The sequence below is a fragment of the Mustelus asterias genome, chromosome 3 (genome assembly GCF_964213995.1).
Source record: "Mustelus asterias chromosome 3, sMusAst1.hap1.1, whole genome shotgun sequence".
NCBI lineage: Eukaryota > Metazoa > Chordata > Chondrichthyes > Carcharhiniformes > Triakidae > Mustelus > Mustelus asterias.
This window is the reverse complement of record NC_135803.1, coordinates 137764139-137790787: the sequence shown is the minus strand read 5'-3', so window position 1 is coordinate 137790787 and position 26649 is coordinate 137764139. Positions and strand designations below refer to the sequence as shown.

The 26649-nt window shown below is 42.3% G+C and overlaps 1 protein-coding gene across 1 annotated transcript; it reads left to right on the top strand.

Annotated features, from left to right (window-relative positions):
* The first annotated feature begins 1509 nt into the window (after positions 1 to 1509).
* Positions 1510 to 26649, top strand: LOC144491631 (5-aminolevulinate synthase, non-specific, mitochondrial-like). The gene is made up of 11 exons (XM_078209737.1): positions 1510 to 1695; positions 11120 to 11334; positions 11856 to 12056; positions 13822 to 13968; positions 14398 to 14620; positions 16785 to 16969; positions 17494 to 17673; positions 19252 to 19416; positions 22083 to 22351; positions 22849 to 23011; positions 23625 to 26649. The coding sequence occupies exons 2-11, from the start codon at positions 11133 to 11135 to the stop codon at positions 23783 to 23785; spliced, it is 1896 nt and encodes a 631-aa protein (XP_078065863.1). The 5' UTR covers positions 1510 to 1695; positions 11120 to 11132; the 3' UTR covers positions 23786 to 26649.

Below are 26649 nucleotides of genomic sequence, written 5' to 3'. Positions count from 1 at the left end.
CACTTTCAGCCCCACTACTCAGGATCCCTCCCCCCCCCCCGAATCAGTTTAAACCTCCCTGCATGGCCTTAGCAAATTTACCCCCCAGGATATTGGTCCCCTTCTGATTAAGGTGTAGACCATCCTTCTCATAGAGGTCACACCTTCCCCAGTACGAGCCCCAATTGCTTAAGTACCTGAACCCCTCCCTCCTGCACCATCCCCTCAGCCATGAATTCAAACCTTCCCTCTCCCTATTCCTCTCTAAACTATCCCGTGGTACAGGCAAGAGTCCAGAGATAACCACTCTGTCAGTCTTGGCCTTTAGTTTCCACCCCAACTCCATAAATCCCTGCCTAATATCCCCTTCCCCTATCCTCCCTATGTCGTGTGTCCCCACATGTACAATAACTTGTGGTTTATCTCCCTCCCCCCTAAGAGTCCTGAATACCCTGTCAGACACATCCCGGACCCCAGCCCCTGGTAGGCAACACACCAACCCTGAGTCCCTACCTTTAGTTCCGACCCTCCTATCTGTCCCCTTAATTGTGGAGTCCCCAATCACAAGGCCCAGTCTTTTACAGCCCCTAACCACCTGAGCTTTCTCACTCGGCTCACCCCCAGAGATCTGCTCTCTATGCTCAGTTGATTCCTCCTCAACTGTAGCCTCCAGCACCGAAAACCTATTATGGAGGGGAACCGCCCCAGGGGATTGTCTTCCCGATTGCTTCTTACCCCTCCTCCTGGCATTGACCCAAGCCTCATTTCTAGGAGTTACTATTTCTCTATAACTCCTATCAACTTCCACCTCCGCCTCCCGAATTATGCGGAGTTCCTCTAACTCCCCCTCCATCTCCTTTACACGCTCCTCCAGAAGCTGCAATCTAATGCACTTCTTACAACTAAAATCTCCTGAAACACTACTGGATTTCCTCACCACATACATCCCACAGGAGATGCAGCATACTGCCTGAACTGCCATCCCTGAAGCCATTACCAGCAAGAAAAAAAGAAAACAAAAAACTTCCCCACACTTATAATTAGGTTAGAGGAGGATTGAAGGGTGGGATCCTCTACCAGTGTAGAGGATCGGGTATCTCCTCTGCACCAATTTATAGGGCTAGGGGCCCGAGAGAAAAAAAAAAACTACAGCTACCGGCAGGCTTCGCGATGCGGCCTTCCGGTTTCCGTTAATTACAAAAAACCTCCCGAAAATTAGACAAAAAAAAACCCAGAATAGGCAACTGATGAAGGGGCAATGCTCTGAAAGCTTGTGCTACCAAATAAACCAGTTGGCCTTTAACCTGGTGTTGTGAGACTTCTTAAAGAGTGAGTGGCAGTCAAGACAGGTTGTGACAGGGAAGCTATACACCTGAGGGCGCCTGAGCTCCAGCTGCTGTGAGATGGGCGGAGCTACAAGGGGGTTACAATAAGGAGACACGTCACGCGGAGCTATACACGTCATGCGGGGCGTGGCTTTAGTGAGGGGGGGGCGTGGTTGTGACTGGAAGGGGCGGAGCTGTGCGGCTGGGCTCTCGCGATGTTTGGCGGCTGCTGGCCCCGATATTAGCCAGGACGCCCGGCAGCTTCCGTCCAGTTCGTCCTCAGTGCAGGACAACAGAGGCAGCGGGAGTTCAGCTCAACCTTTCAGCGCAGAGTGCGGCCCGACCCGACCCCCCGACACCGAACCCAGTCGCCAAGTAGCATTAAAAGCCGGTAAGAAAGACGGCGGCAGCCTCTGTTTGTTATGTGTTTTATTCAATAGCGTTTTCCTCATCGCTCGCGGCGCCTGGGGTTGGGCCCGGTTACCCGGGTTACTGAGTGACATTGGCTGTGGTGCGCCTGCTGCTTTACCGCAGCAGGGAGGGAGGGAAGGAAGGAAGGAAGGAAGGGGGGTGGGGGAGGCTTCCCTTTGCAATGGGAAAGCCATCAAACTCCCAGCCCAGCCCCCCCGCCCAGCCCCCCGCCCCCCGCTCACTCCCTCCTTGTTTGGGAAGCTCCAGCCCTGGTCTGATTGTAGGTTCAGTCCTTGCCTGAAATTGTGCAACTCAGGAATGTCTGTCCCTGTGTAAAAAGTGTGAAACATTCCTGAACTAAACTGTCATCGATTTAATGACGACTTTAATTCATTCTTCCGCTTCACATTCTGGGGAAATATACCCCTGTTTGCACAGGCAGTTGATCCGTCTGTAAATAAAAGCAAAATATTGCGGATGCTGGAATCTGAAACAGAAAATGCTGGAATATCTCAGATCTGGCAGCATCTGTGGAGTGAGAATACAACCAACACTTTCCAGCCTGGATGACCCTTGGTCAAAGCTCCATTCTCTCTCCACAGATGCTATCAGACCAGTTGATCTCTCTCCTCCTAACATGAAAATAACACCGCAATTATAAAACTTAATTTAAAATAAAACACCCACCTTCTAAGCCAAGTACAGAAGCGAGAATAAAGTAATGCTACAAACACTCAGTTGGTCAGACAGCATACGTGGAGTCAATAATAATTGGCATCAGTCTGAAACATTAGCTTGGTTCCACTCTCTGCAGAAGTTGCCTGACCTCCTCCTTGAGTGTTTTCTGACATTTTCTGATCTCTTCTATAGTTTAACTATTTCAACCAGCTTTGCCTTACAAATCAAGTGGCGTCATCCTTAGTGGAAAAATACTTGCCAAATGTTTTTTTTTCCATGTTTTGTCAAGTACTACAATAATGTTTGTGATTGAGGGAAAATTTTGCAGGTATGGGAAGTTTCTGGCTTGAAATGTTTCTTGCTGCTTGTGGAACGTTCACTGGTCCAGCTGTGAAATGGATGTTTTATTAGTGCTTTTTTAAAAACTGTTTTTGAGTCTTAAAAGTGACACTAATATTTTAATCTGTCCAGTGTCCCAAATACTTGATAAATTAATTAAGATTGATTGCAAGTTGAAAATGTTAGTGTTTTCTCATTTGTAACACCATTTAAATTCCTCCATTGCGACAGATTAACATTAAGAGCCATGAGCAATAATGCTGCATCATAAATATTCGGTCTAATGTAATAAAGAAATATAGATTAGCCTTGCTGGCTAAATTGGTGTTTATTGCACATCCCTAATTGCCTTAAGATGTAACGCTGGCAGTTCTATGGGCGACATGAAAAATAAAGTATTGGGAAAAACTTAATTGTCTGTACATCTAAATTTTCATATCACACTGCTTTGTTCTTGAAACAGCACTGAACAGATGCTTTACATGGAAAGTCTGAACTTTATGCTCTTTGTACATATTTCCAACAGGGAAGTAATTGCACAAAATATCTAAATAGAGACAAGTTACTATTTTCTCCTCCATATTTGCGTGATCTCTGGCAGCAGAATGTTTACTTGAGAAATCCTGTTGGGAGTATATATTTCTAATTTCTTTTTTCAAAATCCTACTTGGTATAATGTTGAAACCTCAATGTTATAAACATGTGAGCAAGTGTATAGTGCATGTTGATTTCTACATGCAAAAAGAAGCCTGCTTGCTGTAATGTTGAAACCTCATGTTTATAACATGTTGAGGTCTACGTGCAATGTGACTGACTTGAGAAGAATGGGCAATTGATAAATTTTCTGAAAAACAGGCTGTCTGAATGTAGTCTAAACAATAGTAGGATATCACTTTTTGGAAGCCTTTCAAGTATTGAGTTCCTGAGAGCAGCTCACTCCTCAAGTTTATCATTTATTTTCTAGGGGAATACAAAGATTGAGCTTGTTTTCATACCTGTTATCATGTTAAACTTGAGAAATATTTTGAGATGCAGCCAATCAAGCTTTAGATAAATCTTGCTTTGTTAATTTTTTTTCATGTTTCTCTTGAGGAATAACCTTTTTTGTTTAAGTTTGCAGTAATAGGATTTGGCAAACAATCTAAAAAGTTTATTTATTAGTCACCAGTAGGCTTATATTAAAACTGCAATGAAGTTACTGCGAAAATCCCCTAGAAGACTTGTTTGACCTTGGTAACTAACTGCTGACCTCAAAGTTTAAAACTTACACAACCCTGCATTATTTGGCAGAAATATTTTTTTAAATGGTGACTTTTGTTCTCCCATTAGAATTTAGGATATGTCCTTTCCCAAGAGTGATTCCTAGACTCATGGCGGTTCTATGAGGAGATTGAGGTACCAGATTTGGACTTGGCTATTGTTTCTGTATCTTAACTGGTGTTATCAGCAAGTTTGCGGATGACACGAAGATGGCTGGACTTGCGGATAGCGATGAACATTGTCAGACAATACAGCAGGATATAGATAGGCTGGAAAATTGGGCGGAGAAATGGCAGATGGAATTTAATCCAGATAAATGCGAAGTGATGCATTTTGGAAGAACTAACGTAGGGGGGAGTTATACAATAAATGGCAGAGCCATCTGTATAGAAACAGAGGGACCTAGGTGTGCAAGTCCACAAATCCTTGAAGGTGGCAGCACAGGTGGAGAAGGTGGTGAACAAGGCATATGGTATGCTTGCCTTTATAGGATGGGGTATAGAGTATAAAAGCTGGAGTCTGATGTTTCAGCTGTATAGAAGGACATGGAGGCTTTAGAGAGAGTGCAGAGAAGGTTTACCAGGATGTTGCCTCGTATGGAGGGTCTTCGCTATGAGGAGAGATTGGGTAAACTGGGCTTGTTCTGCCTGGAAAGATGGAGAATGAGGGGAGACCTAATACAGGTGTACAAAATTATGAAGGGTATAGATAGGGTGAACAGTGGGAAGCTTTTTCCCAGGTCGGAGGTGGCGATCACGAGGAGCCACAGCTCAAGATGAGAGGGGCGAGGTATAACTCGAATATCAGAGGGACGTTTTTTACACAGTGGTGGGGGCCTGGAATGTGCTGCCAAGTAGGGTGGTGGAGGCAGACACGCTGGCATCGTTTAAGACTTACCTGGATAGTCACATGAGCAGTCTGGGAATGAAGGGATACAAACAAATGGTCTAGTTGGACCAATGAGCGGCACAGGTTTGGAGGGCCGAAGGGCCTGCTTCCTGTGCTGTACTGTTCTTTGTATTTGTTATTTAGATAAACACAGCATCCCTGTGGTTTGACGTATTCTATCTTCTACCATGATTCACAGTGCTAAGCAGTACAAGGGAAGCCAGATGAGTGCATTTTTTGTCTTTTTTTAACAGACTAACTCACTAAAGGACAACGAAGTTGCGTGATTGTTGACTACATCAAACTGTGTTATGCAGTATTATTTTGGCAGGCTTTGAGATGAGGCTGAAAGAGCTCGTTGTTCTCAAACTCCTAACCATAATAAAAGTCCAGGGCTTGTGTTATTTTATTTTAACATGTATGTATATTTGTTTAAATCACTTCCTAAGCAACTTCCAATGTATACTGCTGTTACGAAACCAACATTTATGGTTAACACTGCTGCCTCACAGTGCCAGGGGCCTGGGTTTGGTTACAGTCTTGGAAGACTGTCTGTGTGGAGTTTGCACGTTTTCCCTGTGTCTATGTGGATTTCCTCCAGGTGCTCTGGGTTCCTCCCATAGTCCAAAGATGTGCAGGTTAGGTGGATTAAATATGTAGGATTACACTGATAGGGTTTGGGCAAGATGCTCTGTCCGAGTGCCAGTACGAACTAGATGGGATGAATGGTCTCCGAAACTGTAGGGATTCAATGATTCTATGACTTTGCTGCTTAAAAGTGATTGTTCATTCTGATTAGCTTACCAATAGGAAATGAAGAATTAAATTTAAGGTGAATTGGAAAGTCTTGAGATTTTATCTTGAGTCACAGTGAAACCTTAGAATGTCACCTAATAAAATCAAACTTTACACGTTCATTTATTGTAAACCAGTGTCCCTGCCAATGCAAGGTTGTGGGGTGGTGGGCCGAGAGAGAGCGTCACCTAAACTTCTGTTTAATTGGATGAAGAATGTATATTTGTTCCTGCTGTAATAATTATTACTTGAAATTCCTATAGGTTGCCATTTTATTTCCAATTGGTCTCAACATGTTGGGTTATATTTTTTTAATTGCTGCTTTTCTCCTCCTTCCAATCCTTTCTTTTAAAAAAACTTGACAATAGTTTGAATTCCTGGATCAGGTTTTATTAAACTTGCAAGGTTTTAAAATAAATTTACAGCACCACTGTTGTAAGGCCATTGTCCACGTCACTTGACTGTGGACTGTTACAATGGGCTGTACTTTAGAGTCATAGAATCCCTACAGTGCAGAAGGAAGCCACTTGGCCATCGAGCCTGCACCGACGACAATCCCATCCAGGCCCTATCCCTGTAACCCCATATATTTACCCTGCTAGTCCTCCTGACACTGAGGCAATTTAACATGGCTAATCAACCTAACTCGCACATCTGTCGGCCAATTGAGGCCAAGGCTCAACCCCCGCCTAGGTCTTGCCTGGTCTCCGTCATTCAGACACACTTGGTCAGGAATTCCAGGATGATCACTTTGCTAATGGGCTGAGCGCACAATCCTGATCCCACCATTGTGGGGTGGTGGCCATTCCTGTACATAGGGTAGACCCTTCAGCATTGTTATGAGCATGTTAGTGGAACACATTCACACACAGGCCCTGAAGTTTGTGTTTGGTGTGATTTGAGGCAGCATAAGGGTCAGGGGGGAATGTTGCCAAACAATTCCTGCATTTTGGGGATTTTCAATGGCTTGCTCTGAACAAATATAGTACCTGTCAGAGCCTCTCGGAGGACAGAACCCACAGGTGGCAGACCTTACTTTGTCCTTTTTAATGTGTTTCTGATGTTTTGAACATAAAAACCGGCAATTTGTGTTAAGAAAGTGATACCTCCCAAGTTGCAAATCGCCACAAAATCCTGGACTATTTGCACTACTTCACCATTGATATCACAAAAATGGGATTCCTCTCAGTCTAATGGTAGAGTAAGTTTCTTAACTTGGCATAAATGCAAACGAAACTTGCTGCAGATAATTGGGGCTAGTATTTCATGACATAAGGACTTTTTAAATGACAGATTTATTTTCCTGCAATTCCACTTCACCCTGGGTGTCCAAAAAGGAAATGATTAAGATTGCAGGAGTGAAGTTCCATAGTTAATTCATTGTGTCAAGAGGGATTTAATATCAATTTGTAATTTTTTTTTTCATTCTTTCCCTTTTTTTTTTCTCTCGCTCTTAATCGGTCTCTTTTCCCCCTCTTCTGTTCTCTCTGGAGCGGAGGAGGCTGAGGGGAGACTTAATAGAGGTGTATAAAATGATGAAGGGGATAGATAGAGTGAACGTTCAAAGACTATTTCCTCGGGTGGATGGAGCTATTACAAGGGGGCATAACTATAGGGTTCGTGGTGGGAGATACAGGACGGATATCAGAGGTAGGTTCTTTACGCAGAGAGTGGTTGGGGTGTGGAATGGACTGCCTGCAGTGATAGTGGAGTCAGACACTTTAGAAACATTTAAGCGGTTATTGGATAGGCACATGGAGCACACCGGGATGATAGGGAGTGGGATAGCTTGATCTTGGTTTCAGATAAAGCTCGGCACAACATCGTGGGCCGAAGGGCCTGTTCTGTGCTGTACTGTTCTATGTTCTATGTTCTCTTGTTTCATTTGACTTTAATTTCTTTTTTCCATCCGCAAACCTAATTGGTTAAGGTACACTGTTTGTTTGTCTAGTTGTTCACCCAAGAGGCCAACACTCGAGGGCCAGGGAAAAGTCCAATTCCTGGGGAAGGGAGAGAGGAGATCTAGATTTTACCACTTTGCAAATAGTGTATTTGAATGGGTTAGCTCGAATTTCAACATTGTCCCTTGTTTTTCATTTCCTCCCCCACTACAGGAAATAGTTTCTTCAAATCTACCCATTCGAATCCTTTTAATGTTTTTAAACACCACAATGAGATCACCCTACAATCTTCTATACTTAAGCAATCCAAACCAAGTCTGTGCAATCTGCCTTATTAGTTTAGTGCTCTAAACTCGCTATTCTGATCTGTAAATTTTCAAATGACTTTTTTACCCATTTCTGATCCGACATTGCTTGTTGTAAGTGGTACTGCTTTTAGAAAGGAATTGTTAACTGTGAACCATTTTTGAGACTCATTGGATTTAATAGCAGCATTGCACAGATTAGGAATAACTATTTTTCATCTACATAAGCAAGGAAGCTCTTGTATTAATCAACTTGTACCTGTTCTCCAATTGAAACTTTAGCTCATTCACAGAGTTGCCATTACTAAAGTTGACCTGTGCTTTGCTATAGCTGACCTATTTGTGATTTTTTCTGAGAAACTTATTTTTGTCATTTAGTTTTAGTTAGGATATCAAATTTCTCAGTTGCTATATGTTTTTTTTCTATCGCCTGATGTGGCTTAGTTACAGGCAGGAGGTGGATTATGTTCTCCCGCACTGCCTTTTAATTAATCTTTGAATTAGTTGCTAGGAGGTGCAAGAGGAGCTCCGAATGTTTTTTTCCCTCTTTTACTGCAGGGAATTTACCAAGTTGCATAACTAACATTCGAAGCTCATATGGTGTGCGATCAAACCGGTTGCGAACGTGTAATTGTTAACTTTGTTTTCCTTATGTATTTAAATCATATAGTATGCTAGGAAATGAATGCTCTTACCTTGAAGTTTGGAGACTGATCAGTTATTTCAGGCAGTCTATCCCTTCGAACATAACAAAAAGCCTTTGTGAAACCCCTCTGCCTCATTGTCTTGGTGCACGAAGAGATGATAAGGATGTCAGAACCAGCTGCCTAATATTGGAGTCTTTTATTTTGAGGCTCTGGGCTGTGGCCATTTCAGATGGTATCTTGAATACCCAAGCTTGAAGCTTTCCCCCCCCCCCCCCCATGTTTGTGAGAGCACAGTAACATGAATTTTTTGAGGTGCGGGTTTGCTGTTCAGTATCTAAGTTACCAATGGAACTCTTTGTTCAGGTGGGTTTACTTTTGAGAGCTGGTCAGTTGTGATTTTGCATTTTGGGTTGTGAATATTGCAGTGAGTGGTTGTCAAGTTTTCTCTAGATTGTTCCGTCGTCTTGATGTATTTTGTTTCTTTATCAGTGTTAGTCTGGTAAATAGAATCTGATTTGAAATGGACTTTTGTGTCGTTGAACAATAAAGATGGATTGATTGCAGTGTGTTGAAAGAAACTAGTTGTGCTTTAACCTTTTTAAAAACTGCAATCTGTAGCTAGAATTTAAAATCAGTCCTTTGGTTAAGATGTGGAGATGCCGGCATTGGACTGGGGTGGGCACAGTAAGAAGTCTCTCAACACCAGGTTAAAGTCCAACAGGTTTATTTGGTAGCTTTCGGGGCGCTGTTCACCTGATGAAGGAGCAGCGCTCCAAAAGCTCATGCTACCAAATAAACCTGTTGGACTTTAACTTGGTGTTGTGAGACTTCTTACTGTCCTTTGGTTAAAACAGCTTGAATATATGGCTTGTGTGTATTCAACCAAGGTCATAGAAGTGAAAATTGTCAAGCCAGAGTGCCACTTGATTAAAGACAAGCCACTGTGGTTTAGTGTGTGTGTGCTGTTCCCGTCTTTTGGAAAACCACCGCTGCAGCTGTGTTTCAGAAAACACAATATCAGTATGAAACAAGAATTTCAGGATTTAGGGAGAGATTCTCCCATCCCACAGTGCTGCTTTTTTTTTAAAGCAGTGAGCCGGGAGACTCTAGCGGCAGATGATCCATGCAGGCCATCTGGGCCTCCGTGCATCTCCCAGATTGTCGTATATACAGCCTCTCATTTAAATCTATTTTGAATATCGGGGGGGGGGGGGGGATTGGCACCTGGGCACTGCCCACCAGGCAAGGGTGTGGGGGGATTGGCACCTGGGCACTGCCCACCAGGCAAAGGGGTGGGGGGATTGGCACCTGGGCACTGCCCACCAGGCAAAGGGGTGGGGGGGATTGGCACCTGGGCACTGCCCACCAGGCAAAGGGGTGGGTCTTGATGGGGGCAGGGCCTCTGGGGGAGCAGTTTGGGGGGGGGGGGGGGGAAGGGGAGATCCCGCTGCCACTCTGCATTTGGGCTGTGTGGCAGAGGGAGGGAGGCCAGCAATTGGGGCTGGCCATCAGGGGTGGGGGGGACTGGGGGAGTTGGTGGCTAGCAGACAGAGGCCACTGTGCATGTGCCGACTTCGGTGCTAACAGATCGTTGCATGTGCAGTGGCCTGTTCAGTGCTATGGTGCTGGCCTGTTCAGCAGGAATAGGCACCCCCCCAACTGAATTTTAACAGGATTCACGCTGAGGCACTCTGCAGTGCAGAGAGTGTGGGAGATTCTTTTTTTTAAAACTCCTGGTGGAAAAAACCAGCAGGAATTACTCCAGTTTTTACGCAAATTCGACACTTGGAATTTGGTTTGGAGAATCCCAGCCTTAATTTTTGGGGTGAGAAGACTTGGTTCTGGGTGTCTTTTTAACATTGATTAAAGGCTTTTAATCACTATTTTACATTTTCACAGTTCATAATGAATAGTATTAGATTATTCTCTTGTATGCTTCAATATGAAAATGCTTTGTGCTGTAATATGTTGGAAGAGCCAGTTGATAAATGTGGTGAAGGCAGCATGATACTTGGTGAATGTCTGGGCCAGCAGTGTATCACCATGTCTGATCTGAGTAGGACAGACTATATTAAACCTTTCATGTGAAGTGCTCACTGATTTATCGTTGCCCTGTAGTTGAAATAGTGCTGATTTTGTTTTTCTATTTCATTTATTATCTTTTTGTTTTTAGGTTTGCCCCCATTCCTCTTTCGAGGTTTAAAAGTAAGATTCCCTCTCCCAATCCCAACCTTTATTTAAATTGCCTCGTGATGAGCAGTCAAATCTTTTCCTGTATCTGGATTCAGGCTGTCAAGTTGACTTTTGTTTTGTCAAGCATCATATGTAATTCCTGTACTTCAATTTCTTCCCTTCAGTTCCTCATTCCTGTAACTTTTAACATCCTGATTAAATTTGTGAATCGGAGCCACAAGGCATTATACATGCTTCTATTGTTTTCTGAAGACTGGGGTGTAATCTTCTTAGGATAAAAGTCCACAATGTTACAATCCATAAATATGACATCAGTGTTTCCTGTTCAGGATAATAAGCTAACCTTTGCTTCTCTGAACAACAAAGTCTTCATACTAAACTATTTTCTTTCCCTATAGGTTAAGAACTGCAATGGAGGCGGTTGTTCGTCGCTGCCCATTCCTTTCACGTGTGTCCCAGACTTTTCTTCAGAAGGCTGGCAAGTCACTGATCTATTATGCGCAACATTGCCCCATTATGATGATGAGGGCAGGAGCCAAGCCTGTAACGCGTACTGTAGCCACCTCTGCTGCTCACTGTCAACAGACCAAAGAGACTACACCAGTGAATGAGAGTAAGTAGCTCCTTATAATTTAAGTAGGGATAAATTAAACTGCTTTTATGTACAACCAAAGGGAATAAAACAGTTAGAATACAGTCAAAAGGAGCAAAATTATTCCTGCCTGTGATTTTCAGACTATTAAATAGTCCTTTTGGGAGGCTTAACAATGGATTAACTTGACAAAAATGCTTCTGAAATTGATTTGCTGTAAAACTTATCCTGCAATCCATTGATTTTTAAGTATTTATTTCAATAACTCTAGGTTAAAGGCTCCATTAGTTATTCTATAACCTTTTTGGCACACTGACTCCTTCCCTCCCCACCTCAACATTCAATTTGAGCTATAGCATTAAATCTGTTTATAGAGAAACATTACAATATTTGATCCATAATTGGCACTAACTTTGTTTACATTGTTAAAATTTGAACAGTAATCAGATTTTTTGTCAAGTTTTTTAAAAAAAATGTTAAATAGTTTCTTTTGATTTAGCTTTAAACTTTGCTTTAAGACTGCTTTTTGTTATGTACCACAGAACCTACTAATTTGGCTTCAGCACCAAGTGTCCCGGCTTCCCAGCTTCCCCCAGGACACCCAGTACCTAGTGCTGGACAGGCTGTTGCATCCAAATGTCCATTCCTTGCTGGTGAGATGAGTCATGGTAAGAGCACTGTTGTCCGAAAAGCCAGCGTGGAGCTTTCAGAGGATGTGCAACAGATGCACGCTGTGAGAAAAGGTAGGATGATCTAGATTTTTACGTACAATTTCATTTTGGTGTACTTAATTTTGAAGGCTTGCAAACTTGAATTTAGATGATGCCAATTATGTCATCAGGACGTAAACCTTCAGTATTTTCAGTTGCCCTCACTGTTGGCAGATTTGTCAGCCAATGTCTGTACTGCAAAATCACCAAATAAGCAATCAGTCTCTCACTACTGTGCATGACTTAGATGCTTGAACAAAGAACAGTACAGCACAGGAATAGACCCTTCAGCCCACCAAGTCTCTGCCGACACAGATATCTCGCTAATCCAATATTTTCTTACCTGTACATGGGGTCCATATCCCTCTATTCTTTGCCTATTCATGTTTCTGTCCACCTGAGTTGCCACCTTCAGGGAATTGTGGATCTGCACGCATAGATCCCTCTGTATGCTAATATTTCTAAGGGCTCTACCATTTACTGTATACTTTCCTTCTCTAGTAGACCTTCCAAATCGCATCACCTCACATTTGTCCGGGTTAATCTCCATTTGCCAAATTTCGGCCCAGATCTCCAGCTGATTTATATCCTCTGACAATCCTCTTCACTATCTGCTACTCCCCCAATTTTTGTATCATCTGCAAATTTACTAATCAGGCCACCTACATTTTTCCATTTTTTTTATATAGAGACCCCAGCACTGATCCTTGTGGAACACCGTTTGTCACAGACCTCCAGTTAGAAAAGTACCCTTCCACTACTATTCTCTGCTTTCTATGCCCAAGCCAGTTTTGTATCCATCTTACCAGCTCGCCTCGGATCCCAAATGACTTCACCTTCTGTATCAGCCTGCCATGCGGAACCTTATTGAAGGCTTTACTAAAATTCATGTATGTTTTTCAAAAGCTCCAATACCACTTCCCTTTTTATCTCAACATGTCCCAGAATGTCAATATCCTCCTTCTCCACACGCCATCCACCACAGCCTTCTCCTTTGTGAATACTGGTGCAAAGTACTTGTTTAGGACCTCATCTGGCTTCACACACACACACTTTCCCTCCACTGTCCTTGAGTGCACTTATCCTTTCCTTAGCTACCCTCTTCCTCATATAAGCATAAAAAGCCTTGGGATTCTCCTTAATTCTGTCTGCGAAGGTTATTTCATGGTCCTTTTTGCCCTCCTAAGCCCCTGTTTAAGCTCTTTCCTGCTACTTTTGTATTCCCCAAGAGCCATATCCAATGTTGCCTCCTTCCTTTTCACTAAGATCACAATCTCTCTTATCATCCAGGGTTCCCGAGACAGAGAGGTCCCTGAATTCCCACATCGCTCAAGAGGAATATGGCACTGGTCTGGGATCTCCTGCCGTGACTTAACCCTTAAGTTAACTTACAATGGCAAGAGGGGAGGGGGGGAGAAAAGAAAAACTGCTTAACCAGTCACTAGCCAATCACTTACCTGCTGTCTGTGACATCGCAGTTTGATTTCTTTCTATTTCTGCCCTCTAGTCTCCCTTGCAGGTCTGCCTCTCTGTTCCTCCCGAAGGTGAACACTTTCCCCAAAGCACCAAATTCCCACTCCGCTCCAAATTTCCGATACCCTCACTCTGGCCGAATCTCATTCCGGGAGAACCTTGATGATTGAACCTTGCACAAGCTGGCAACTTGCGTGGTAGTTATTTTTAGAATCCAAGTGCCTGAGGCTACTGAATTGACTTTTGTGCATTATAGTTAAAGTCGCATTCCTATTCATTTGTTTTGTGGCTATATACCTCTGAAGTACTGATTGTCCTCCTACAGAGACAGCCGTGACCTCTGTTAATCCAGCTGTTGCCAACGTCAAACAGGCAGGTGGACAAAAGGAAACTGGCCTGCTGAAGAATTTGAATAGTGTGGCGCAGCAAAAGTCTTCAATTTCTCATCTCATTCAGGACAACATGCCGAAATGTGAGTGTACACAAAATTAAAACTGCAATAATCCATAGAATCCCTGCCGTGCAGAAAAATACCACACAACCCATCAGGTCTGCACTGACCTTCCGAAAAAGCATCCCACCCAGGCCCTTCCCTCCGCCTTATCCTGTAACCCTACGCATTTACCATGGCTAATCCACCGAGCCTATACATCTTTGGACTGTGGGAGGAAACCGGAGCACCCGGAGGAAACCCACGCAGACATGGGGAGAACATGCAAACTTCACAGTCACCAGAGGACGTAGGTGAACCCGGATCCCTGGTACTGTGAGGCTACAGTGTTTACCATTGTGCTGCTATGCTGCTGCAATAAGCAGCACCAAATCTTACAAATTGGCATTATATTTTGAATGGACGTGTTATGTTGCTTTTAATTCTAAGCTTTATTCTGTACTTGTGCAGCTGTTTCAGCTTTCAAATATGATGGATTTTTTGAGAAAAAGATTGATGAAAAGAAGAGGGATCATACCTATCGTGTCTTCAAAACTGTGAATCGTCGTGCAGATGTATTTCCCATGGCAGATGACTACTCCAATTCTGTCAGTGTCAAGAAGGAAGTTTCTGTTTGGTGCAGCAATGATTACCTCGGAATGAGTCGCCACCCTCAAGTTGTGGGGTCTATAATGTGAGCTTCTGAATTAAACTATCTTAGAAGTATGCCACATCATGTCCCATAAGTTATGTGTGGAACCGGAGGAGATTGGTGAAGCATTGAACCAATATTTCTCTTCGGTGTTCACGCAAGGGGGCATGAATATAGCTGAGGAGGACACTGGGTTGCAAGGGAGTAGAATAGACAGTATTACAGTTGATAAGGAGGATGTGCAGGATATTCTGGAGGGTCTGAAAATAGATAAATCCCCTGGTCCGGATGGGATTTATCCAAGGATTCTCTGGGAGGCAAGAGAAGTGATTGCAGAGCCTCTGGCTCTGATCTTCAGGTCGTCGTTGGCCTCTGGTATAGTACCAGAAGATTGGAGGTTAGCGAATGTTGTCCCATTGTTTAAGAAGGGGAACAGAGACTTCCCCGGGAATTATAGACCGGTGAGTCTCACTTCTGTTGTCGGCAAGATGTTGGAAAAAATTATAAGGGATAGGATTTATAGTTATTTGGAGAGTAATGAATTGATAGGTAATAGTCAGCATGGTTTTGTGGCAGGTAGGTCGTGCCTTACTAACCTTATTGAGTTTTTTGAGAAAGTGACCAAGGAGGTGGATGGGGGCAAGGCAGTGGACGTGGTATATATGGATTTTAGTAAGGCGTTTGATAAGGTTCACCATGGTAGGCTTCTGCAGAAAATGCAGATGTATGGGATTGGGGGTGATCTAGGAAATTGGATCAGGAATTGGCTAGCGGATAGGAAACAGAGGGTGGTGGTTGATAGTAAATATTCATCATGGAGTGCGGTTACAAGTGGTGTACCTCAGGGATCTGTTTTGGGGCCACTGCTGTTTGTAATATTTATTAATGATCTGGATGAGGGTATAGTTGGGTGGATTAGCAAATTTGCTGATGACACCAAAGTCGGTGGTGTGGTAGACAGTGAGGAAGGGTGTCGTAGTTTGCAGGAAGACTTAGACAGGTTGCAAAGTTGGGCCGAGAGGTGGCGGATGGAGTTTAATGCGGAGAAGTGTGAGGTAATTCACTTTGGTAGGAATAACAGATGTGTTGAGTATAGGGCTAACGGGAGGACTTTGAATAGTGTGGAGGAGCAGAGGGATCTAGGTGTATGTGTGCATAGATCCCTGAAAGTTGGGAATCAAGTAGATAAGGTTGTTAAGAAGGCATATGGTGTCTTGGCGTTTATTGGTAGGGGGATTGAATTTAGGAGTCGTAGCGTTATGTTGCAACTGTACACAACTCTGGTGCGGCCGCACTTGGAGTACTGTGTGCAGTTCTGGTCCCCACATTACAGGAAGGATGTGGAGGCTTTGGAGAGGGTGCAGAGGAGGTTTACCAGGATGTTGCCTGGTATGGAGGGGAGATCCTATGAGGAGAGGCTGAGGGATTTGGGATTGTTTTCGCTGGAAAGGCGGCGGCTAAGAGGGGATCTTATTGAAACATATAAGATGATTAGAGGTTTAGATAGGGTGGATAGTGATAGCCTTTTTCCTCTGATGGAGAAATCCAGCACGAGGGGGCATGGCTTTAAATTGAGGGGGGGTAGTTATAGAACCGATGTCAGGGGTAGGTTCTTTACCCAGAGGGTGGTGAGGGATTGGAATGCCCTGCCAGCATCAGTAGTAAATGCGCCTAGTTTGGGGGCGTTTAAGAGATCCGTAGATAGGTTCATGGACGAAAAGAAATTGGTTTAGGTTGGAGGGTCACAGTTTTTTTTTTAACTGGTCGGTGCAACATCGTGGGCCGAAGGGCCTGTTCTGCGCTGTAATGTTCTATGTTCTATAAGACTTCAGCACCGTCCAATGTTATTTTCTAACGAGTACTGGTTTTACTCCTGGAATCTTTTTCAATGAACTTAAACCATTCCATGTTCACTGCATTTAACTTTTCTTCTGATTATAGCCCCATCAATGCGGCATAGTTACTTATTTGAAAACTATCTTTTATATCTCAAATTTGTACAAGGAGGTGATGTTTGACGTGGATCCCTGCCATAATCTATGTATACAAATATTATTAGATATCAAATGTGCAATAGTGATAATCAGGATATCAAATTGGGAATGTTTAAATGCGTTGCCTTTTAGTTGCACACGTGCCTCATTTGATGGACTATTTTCTTTTAAATAGCTGTATTTACCATTATTGCCATTTTGTTTATATCTAGGGATACCCTTCGATGCCATGGTGCTGGGGCTGGCGGGACCAGGAATATATCTGGAACCAGCAAGTTTCATGTTGATTTAGAGAATGAATTAGCTGATCTCCATGGCAAAGATGCAGCACTACTCTTCTCATCATGCTTTGTGGCAAATGATTCTACCCTCTTTACACTGGCCAAAATGCTCCCAGGTACGAATTGCTAATTTGCTGTCTACTGTAGATTGCAAGTCAGATTGCGTATTTTTCAGCAGTAATTTCCATAGCGCACACTTTGAAGGTGTTGATTTTCACACCGTTTTTGTTTTAAACTGTGGAGGTACCTGCCAATAAATCCCTATAGTGATCACACTTCATAACTGGAGGGTGGTTCCACAGTCTCTAGCCATCTGCCAGCAAGAGAAGGAAAATGGGCAAGGTGGGAAGGAAGGGGGATCGAAGTGGTTTTTCCCCACTTCTACATGTTGTAACAGACTCTTCCTGATTTTCATCAATTTAAAATACAAGTCATGTAGGATCTTTTGTGATATTAGCATGATAAATGTTCTGTAGAGGTCCACTTACAAAATTTACATTTCTGCATTCTTGGGTCAATATTAAAATTCAGTTTAAATTGTCAGCATCTACAGTTTGTGCATTGAAACACTAATTTCCAAGTATTGTGTTCATTTCCTGATAAAGTTAACCATTCCCTTTGTTGTTATTGTCATGGTTAGGATGTGAAATCTACTCTGATGCTGGAAATCATGCCTCCATGATTCAAGGGATACGGAATAGTGGCGTTCCCAAGTTTATATTCCGTCACAATGATGTTAATCATCTACGGGAGATGTTGAAGAAGTCAGACCCAGCTACTCCAAAGATTGTAGCCTTTGAGACGGTCCATTCAATGGATGGTATGCAATGCAGGCAGACTTAAGTTTGAAATAGTTTTAAAGGATGGGGGAACTGCTGTTGCTAAACAAAAACTGAATCGGAAAGTTTGCCAAGTTGATCTGGTGATATTTGTGTTTCCTAACAATGTATGTGATGTGGGTTAGTTTAAAGCAATATTTCTCAAGCTCCACCCCCTCCCATGTGACGCTCTCTTTTAATGCCACAGTCTTTACGTGATCCTAGAGGGAAAACTTGGTGGGTACAAAAGTTGATGAGTGGGATAGGTTTGGGAAGTCTTCAGATACTGAGGGGTGGAAATGATAGTTGTGGCTTCAGATTGTGTGGTGGGAAGGGTTGAAACTGCAGCCTTTTTTTAAGCAACAGTAGCAATCAGGCCTTGGTATGGCTGGGCCATGTCCACCATAAGAATAAACGATTTAAAGGCAGCCTATCAGTATTGGAACAACATGTCAATAATTGTAATTTCCCTTAAAATGCTACATGTAGCTGAAACTTTATTTGTTGCTAACGCCAAGTGAATAATTGATCTCCATTTTTGTTGAGAAAAGAGGCTTTGCGTAGTTTTTCTTAGATCAGTTTGCATTCTGGTTACAGTAATGCACATCCGATTGGTCTGCATTACTTTTGATGCCATTGTGACTATGCTGTGTTTACAGCTTCGCTTTCTAATCCTGTTTATGAAAACCCACCTTGGCCTCTTGGTACTGTTTCACATTGCAGCAGTTAGCAGAATGAGTCCTTGCCTCAGTTTGCTGAAGGTCAGAGCTCTTAGTGCTTATTAAAATTCCTATCCACAGTATAAAGTTGGGAGCACTTGTAAAGCACTGCTGAAGAGGATGATCAGCTAATGATGGGATTGGTAATGGAGGGGAGTAAAGGATTTCAATGAAGATCAGATAGAAGAGTGGTGAGCCTAGAAGCGGAATTTTGCAATGGAGAGGTGAAGGATAGGGCCTCTGAGGAGGGATTCTAAGTGCCAATTTGAATGAGAGAATGTAGAAGAGTGCTAGCTTGAACTAGGATGGAGAGGGGGAAGAATGCCAGTGTTTATCAATGGAGTTGGAGGAGGAGAGTGTTTCCAAAAGTGTGGGGAGTTGGATATTATATAAAGTTGAAACGAGTATTAACAATTGTAGGAACTTTGTCTTTTGTTCATTGAGATTGAAAATGTGTTTGTGAAACATTAAGGATCATAATTAAATTTGTCTTGGGTCTCAACTCCAAGCTTCACTAGATTTTGCTTAAGCCTTTTGCTGTTTAAATGTTTCCTTTCAAAAATGCACGTGTTTAAATGTTTCCCAAAAAAATTGGATAACAGGCCACTTAAGATGGCTAAGCCTATGTTTCCTGGGTTATAAATTAGGTACTTTTTCTTCAACCATCATCTTGTGGGATTTTTTTTTTTAAAACCCTGCCTCAGAATTTGTTGTACTGGCTTGGCATTCATAGATTGATGCAGTGCTAGGAATAGAATGTTTTTCCCCTTTCTGAAGTCTATGTGGTTAAATATTTGTACTTTTGGGTTAAAGTTCAATGAAGTGAATTTCACAACTGTTGAAATGTGCTTTCCTTATTAGGTGCAGTCTGTCCTTTGGAGGAAATGTGTGATGTAGCACATGAATATGGTGCAATAACTTTCGTTGATGAAGTCCATGCTGTTGGCCTTTATGGCTCTAGGGGTGGAGGAATAGGTGATAGAGATGGGGTCATGCACAAAATGGATATAATATCCGGAACCCTGGGTAAGTATATTAACTGTGTAAAGAAATTTGATCAGTTTTTTTCCCGTTAAGCATTCAGTCGTGCAAATGAACACGAGTTATGATTGGAGACTTTGATGTGAAGGTTGAGGATGTTCTTTGGGTTATTTTGTTTTCATTCTAATGCTTAAAAGCCATTATTACTGTTATCACATCATGGGGATGGGCTCTAACTTGGCAGTTGCACTCCATTTCACTGTACAGCAGCTTCAAGCACATTTTTATCAAAACTGGTCATGCAGGATGTTGCAATTTTATGGTAGTAAAAAACAGTGAGGGGAGGCTTTTTAAAAAAAAACCTTCCCAAAACAAAATTACATTTAATACTTAGTGAAAGGTTAACTTTAAAAAAAGTCTCGTTCTCATCCAGCCCACAAAATCTAACGTTAATCATTTGGGGTGTGGGAACCTTCTAAGTTGAAGTCTTGTATCAAACTCTTTTAAAGCTCCAGTTTACCAGTTAAAATATATGGTTGCTTAGATATTCGACCTGTTGCGCATTTATTCCCCATGAGTCGTTTCAAAAGTCTGATCCATCTGTAGGCTTGCAATAACAAATTTAAAAGCTTGAAACTTTATTTATCCAGTGCATACACTGCCGTTCTTTGGCAGCCGACTGCAATTCAGAAATCTGAGTAATTTTGCCAGGAGGTTGGTGATGGGGAAGAGCACGAACCACTGATTACTCATACGGTTGTCTTTGGCAGCTGGTTGCAATCCATAGTTACCTAGTTCAGGGCTTACCAAGGCCACTAGAAAAGCAATCTATTTAAGTGTTCTCATCCAGTGGATATATGGGATCATAGGAAATATGAGTAGGCCATTTGGCCTCTTGAGTCTGCTCCGCCAATCAACTAGACTATAGCTGATCATCTACCTCAACACCACTTTCTCGCACTATTTCCCTTGATATCTTTTAAAATCTGGAAATCTACCGGTCTCTGAATTGTGTGTGTACATATATTTGGTGACTTGAACCTCCACAGCCCTCTGGGGTACAGAATTCTAAAGATTTGCCACCATCTGAGTGAAGAAACTCCTTCTCCTCCTCTTAGCCTCAGAATGAGCCTTGGGGACTTTGCCCCCTGGTTCTAGACCCAACTCGGGGCAAAGCACTTCCTGCGTCTACCCTTTTGAGCCTTGTAAGAAGTTTGTATGCTTCGATCAGATCATCTATCATTTTTTCTAAATTCTGGAGACTATAGGCCCAGTCTCTTTTAATTTCTCCTTGTAGGATAATCCCACCAGTCTGGTGAACCCTCTGTTTCAGTCCCTCTATGAAAAGTATACTTGGGTAAGGAAAGTCGAACTACTATACAACTGTAGCAAGACTCTTTTACTCAAATCCTCTTGCAGTCCCGTTTGGGTGCAGACTGTTGAGTAAAGCTGTGCCCCAGTTGCTGTTGTCTTTTGGGATTTATTGACTTTTTTTAAAAAAGTGGCTTGTCAGATTAATACCAAACCTGAATTTACATTGAACATGTATGGTGCGGGGAAACTTAGGTTGTCTAAATTGTTGATCTCTAGCATTCAGATTTTTACTCTATGCACTACAGATACCAGTGTACGCTCTGGTATTTTGTATATTAATTTTAATAAAGTAATGATTTAAAGTGGAATTATTAGAAAAGTGAAAAGTTGGAAAATAGCGCTTTGAAAGATTTTTTTGGATATTCTAGATGCGATAATACAATCATGACTCTCTTCCACTCCGCCCCAAAAAGAAAGTTGATTGTCTTGTTGGTTTTTTTTTGATTTTTCATGTATCCCAGTTTGAAATTTTCATGGTTGATTTCTTGCTGCTTTGTGTAATCTGGACTGTGTGAACTGAACTGCAGAGTTACTGATACTAATTTTGAGGCATGATCATCTTTTGTACCGTTCTGACAAACTGTATTGCCAGCACTCCTTTCCAGTGCAAATCCTTCAACCCCAGAATGTTTTGAATGTAGATGAGAGCAACACAAGAGCATTAGAAGTTGCTTTTGATCATGAGTAATCAAGTCAATTTGACCTTGTAGTAGTTGAACCAAATTGTGCTTGCTACATACTGGTGTACTTACTACTAGTGTAGTTCTAAAACTCCATGCAATTTCCTTTTCCTACCCCATCATATGCAATGTACAAAACAGGGATGTTGTGCCCAACACATTGTGGAATTGCCCTCAATGCAATTTTGAGTTGCTGTCATGTTTTTGCATGAGTTTTGAGATTTGTGAACGGTTTTATTCTGTTGCCACATTTTATGCAACAACCTTTAAGCAATGACCTAGAAAGCTGTTTCGCTTCAAAAGAGAAGTGTAAGCAAAGCTCTTGTTGCTGAATCTGCCTGAAGCCTTCTCACTTCAAACAATGGTGCCACTTATCGAGATCATAACTGTCATGAAGCCAGTGCAGAACGATAGATCAATGGTTACAACAGAATTTAGAAAGATCAAAAGTGGTAGTCTACAAATGAGCTATTATCTTGTCTATCAGTACAATTGCATCGGGCAGCCAATGCAAGTTTGAACTGTGCAGTAAAGGGTATATTTTGAAGATTGTTTTACTAATGAGCTTTTTTTTTTCATGTTTTGGCATTAGTTGCTGAAGTGCATCACTGCTACTTGAGTGAGGCGTGGTAAATTACTTATTTTTTTTTGTTGCAGGAAAAGCGTTTGGTTGTGTTGGCGGCTACATAGCCAGCACTGCATCCCTTATAGACACTGTGCGGTCATACGCTGCTGGCTTCATCTTCACTACCTCACTGCCGCCTATGCTACTGTCTGGTGCCTTGCAGTCTGTCCAATTCCTGAAAAGTGAAGATGGTCGAGCACTGCGTCGCAAACACCAGCGCAATGTGAAACACCTGCGTCAGTTACTTATGGATTCTGGTTTTCCTGTGGTTCACTGTCCCAGTCACATCATCCCAATCAGAGTACGTATTGACTTTTAAAATCTACATATATACCCAGTGCCCCTGATTTTTTTGTTCTTCTCTCTCCCCACCCACCTCCTTCCTAAAGAAATTCCTGTTGCCTCATTTAAATGTGGCCAAAAAGGGGTCTAAATGTAGCAAAATTACTGGGTTGGGCAGTATTGCCGTAATCATATTCTGCAGTAGATTTATAAAACAAAAGTATGACTTTTTGGGGGGGTTGGGGAGTGAACCAAAGCATTTTCTCCAAATTGGCCTGGGCAGGATTAGAGCTGCATTGGCAGAAATGTAAAGACCAGTAACTTCAACCCCATTTAGTGAATTGTTTGTGGTAGGAAGTGAGAAAATTGGAAATGGAGTTGGAGGAGGCAATAAAAGATGCCAAAGAAGACGGTTGCATTTGTCTTTTACCAATGCAAGTTGAAATAATAGTTGAAGTTTCCACGGTTCTAGTAAGGCATTCTTTGATATTTTGTGTATGTTTATCCTGTCTTTAGGTCGCAAATGCAGCTAAAAACACTGAAATCTGTGATGAACTGCTAAGTAAATACAACATTTACGTCCAAGCTATCAACTATCCCACTGTTGCACGTGGTGAGGAGCTCTTGCGAATTGCTCCAACCCCGCATCACACCCCTGAGATGATGAATAATTTTGTTGGTAAGTAGACCTCTTGTCAGTGACGTAATGAAATACAGAGAAGGTGGCAAACTGGATTTAAAATAACTTGAGCAGGATGGTGTTAAAGGCAGTTTTACAGTGTTCGGCAGGCAGTCCCCATACCATTTTGGCTGAGTAGTCTAGCTTATTCAAAGGAACAAAACCTGCATGATTCTAAAATTGTATAATTTCCTGGGAGTTGGGTGTCATGGGCTTAAGCTTAATCACTTTTTTTTTCTCCCTCTGAATTGGTTGCCCATCCTAATCTAAAATTAAGATTTTATTACATTATTGTCCCCATGAGGGACTAAAGGGGCAATCTGGATGGAGCAGAGGACATATTTGTTGTAAATATTTACCTGTGTTCCCCATCTGTTCCTCCGGCAGCCCACCAAGCTCACTGTATTCCTGAAGTAAAGCTTTAGATTACACAAGCTTAACATTTTTTTGTGTATCAATTTATTTAAAATCTAACTCCTGGACCTGCAAATCTGGTATGTCTTTGTCTATATGCATTTGCAGTAGTTTTTATAGTGGCTATTCTTGGTGCGTTTGCCTAAATTAGAATATAATTCGGAAACCAAGTCATAATTATTTCATGTTTAATGAACAGAAAAACTGCTGATAACATGGAAAGATGTCGGATTGGAGTTGAAGTCCCATTCCTCTGCTGAATGCAACTTCTGCAGAAGACCTCTACATTTTGAGATGATGTGCGAGAGGGAAAAGTCCTACTTCAGCGGAATGAGCAACCTGATATCTGTGAACGCCTAGATCAGTCTGATTCCGGGACTGTCTTTGTATTAGCATTTAAACCTAAACCATATAATGTATGTTTTTACAGAACTTAACTACATAATTTAATTATATAAGATTATTTCCATAGTAGACAAGAAAAAAACTTAATTAAAAAAAAAGCAAAATTATATTTGTGACTCTTTCAACTTTTGAAATATATTGGTTTGAAAGTTCTTTTTATTGCCAGAAATGTGAAGGCTGAAGGGAAACTTAATAGAAGCCTTTAAAATACAGAAGGGATGTATTGGACTACATGTGAAGAGTTATGGGGAAGCCCAGAACTCATAGAATCCTACAGTGCAGAAGAAGGCCATTCAGCCCATCGTGCCTGCACCCACCAACCACAATCCCACCCAGGCCCTATCCCCATGCATCTACCCTAGCTCGTCCCCCTGACACTAAGGGACAATTTAGCATAGCCGATCCATCTTTGGACTGTGGGAGGAAACCCGAGCACCCGGAGGAAACCCATGCAGACTCCACACAGACAGTGGCCCAAGCCGGGAATTGAACCTGGGTACCTGGCACTGATGTGGAGATGCCGGCGTTGGACTGGGGTAAACACAGTAAGGAGTCTAACAACACCAGGTTAAAGTCCAATGGGTTTATTTGATAGCAAACGCCACTAGCTTTCGGAGCGCTGCTCCTTTGTCAGGTGAGTGGGAGATCTGCTCATTAGCAGCAAACAGGGCATATAAAGACACAAACTCAATTTACAGAATAATGAATCCCTGGCACTGAGGCAGCAGTGCTAACCACCCATGGGTTATTCCGATAAATCTTTCATTTTAGAATAAATTGTTTTAAATCAAAAATAGAATGTGGGATTTCCAACGGTATGGAATAGTTCAGCAAATAACATCTACATGACCCTAGGTTTTACATTTGATTTTGGCATTGGTGAGAATAAGGTGTTTCACTTGAGGTATGATTCAAGTGAACCCACTAGCAAGCTTTTATCAGATAGTTAGAATATAACAAAAAGAATTTAGCATAACTTTTACCAATTACAAGACACTCAACAGCTAGCTATGTGTTCCAATTTAAAGCAATACCCCATAGACATATACCCTTCAGAATTAGTTAGCATTAATACAAGTATCCTCATGTGATACTAGATTTCCAGCTCTTAACACCGATAGATGGCAATCCAAACAGTTTTCAGAGAAGAATATATCCACAAGACAGAAAAGCGGAGAACTGAGTCTCGGCTCTAGCAGCTTTCACACTTCAGAGACGGGAGGATACCCCTCTGCAGCCTCTAAAACCACATTTGAAAAACTAAACTGGAGCTCTGTGAAAACCTAGTTGTCCCCAGTCATGTGACCTGACCTGTCAATTATCCCAAACGAGCTTTACTCTACCACCCCAGGGGAACACTAGAACAGCACTGTATTAGTTCAGATTAAAAGAAACGTGATGTCAATCATACTGCTTCAGTAACAATAGAGGATACAAGCTGCAGACAAAACGGTTCCAACAAAGTGCCAGTGACTGCTCTCAACATCCAGCAGAGAAACATGATTCAAATATATTTCTTCAAGGCACAGTCTCACCGCAGCTTTTATAAGGGGGTTCACAGGGGTCTTAATATAATTTCCTCAAAACTGCTTTTACTCTTGCATACTGCGTTGTTATGAAACCACAATGCTGTTTGCCAGGTTTTTTTAATGGCTGGATCTACATGTTCTTGTGCTCTCAAAGCATTGCTTTTAAGTACTGATGTTGATTCGTCCACATCCTTTAATCTCTCCCCCTTTTAGTGCATGCTTCCATTCCATGATTTTCCCTCCCAAAGTATACTGCCACAGAGATTGCGTGCTACATGATGGGAGGAATTTTCCCATCCTGCCTGCCACAGGAATCGTAGCGGGCGGGCCGTGCAAAAGTCCATTGACTTCTGGCAGGATTTCCTGGTTTTGGGATGAGCGGGGCTGGAAAATCCTGCCCGATTACTTTGATTCCCCCCAAGTGGATTTTAAAGGTGGGAGTGCAGCTGTAGCTCAAGACATTTTAAAGCTGAAGGAAAAGTCTTTTAATGCACAAGGTGAGGCTAAAGTTTAAGCACAATTTGCGTTTTGCAATCTCGTGTTACCACTTTGCAACCTGAAGACAAAGAAGTCTCATTGAGGAGTTTTCCAAAAACATTGAGGAAATCTCCAGTTTCAAGCAAAAATCTAGTTAATATATGCCTTCATGTTTCAGCTTAGCTCAGTTGGTGGCATGTTCCACGTCCAAATTTTCACATCTGCATTTGTCTCACTCCATGAGTTGCTGCAAAAGCCAGAATGACACTCCAGTGCAGTGCTGCAACTGCTGAAATGGTCAATTGACTACAATAGGCAGCTTATTCTGGAGTCCGAGCAGCCATTCCTCCTCCAACCAGTGCTATCTAAAATGTTTGTTATTGGAGCTCCTGATCGAAACCCTACAGTGCAGAAGGAGGCCATTTGGCCCATTGAGCCTTCACCGACCACAATCCCACTTGAGCCCTATCCTTGTAACCCCATGTATTTAGCCCTGCTGATCCCTCGATACTAAGGCGCAATTTATCATAGCCAATCAACCTAACTCGCACATCTTTGGAATGTGGGAGAAAACCGCAGCACCTGGAGGAAACCCACGCAACCATGGGAGAATGTGCAAATTCAACGCAGCCAGTGATCCAAGCTGGGAATCAAACCCAGGTTTCTAGCGCTGTGAGGCAGTGCTGTGCCAGCATGCTGCCTCTCTTGGTTATTTGTGAGAACTCTGCTATGCGTAAAAGGCCTGTTGTATTTGCCTACATAATCACAATGACTCTGAAGTGCTTTGAGCTCTCAATAAATATTTAATCCCTT

Bases quoted from the DNA above. Each gene is read 5' to 3' on its own strand.
- LOC144491631 (XM_078209737.1), top strand. From the start codon at position 11,133: ATGGAGGCGGTTGTTCGTCGCTGCCCATTCCTTTCACGTGTGTCCCAG. The intron at 12,057-13,821 runs GTAGGATGATCT...GTCCTCCTACAG, and splicing joins GATGCACGCTGTGAGAAAAG to AGACAGCCGTGACCTCTGTT. The intron at 14,621-16,784 runs GTGAGCTTCTGA...GTTTATATCTAG, and splicing joins CAAGTTGTGGGGTCTATAAT to GGATACCCTTCGATGCCATG.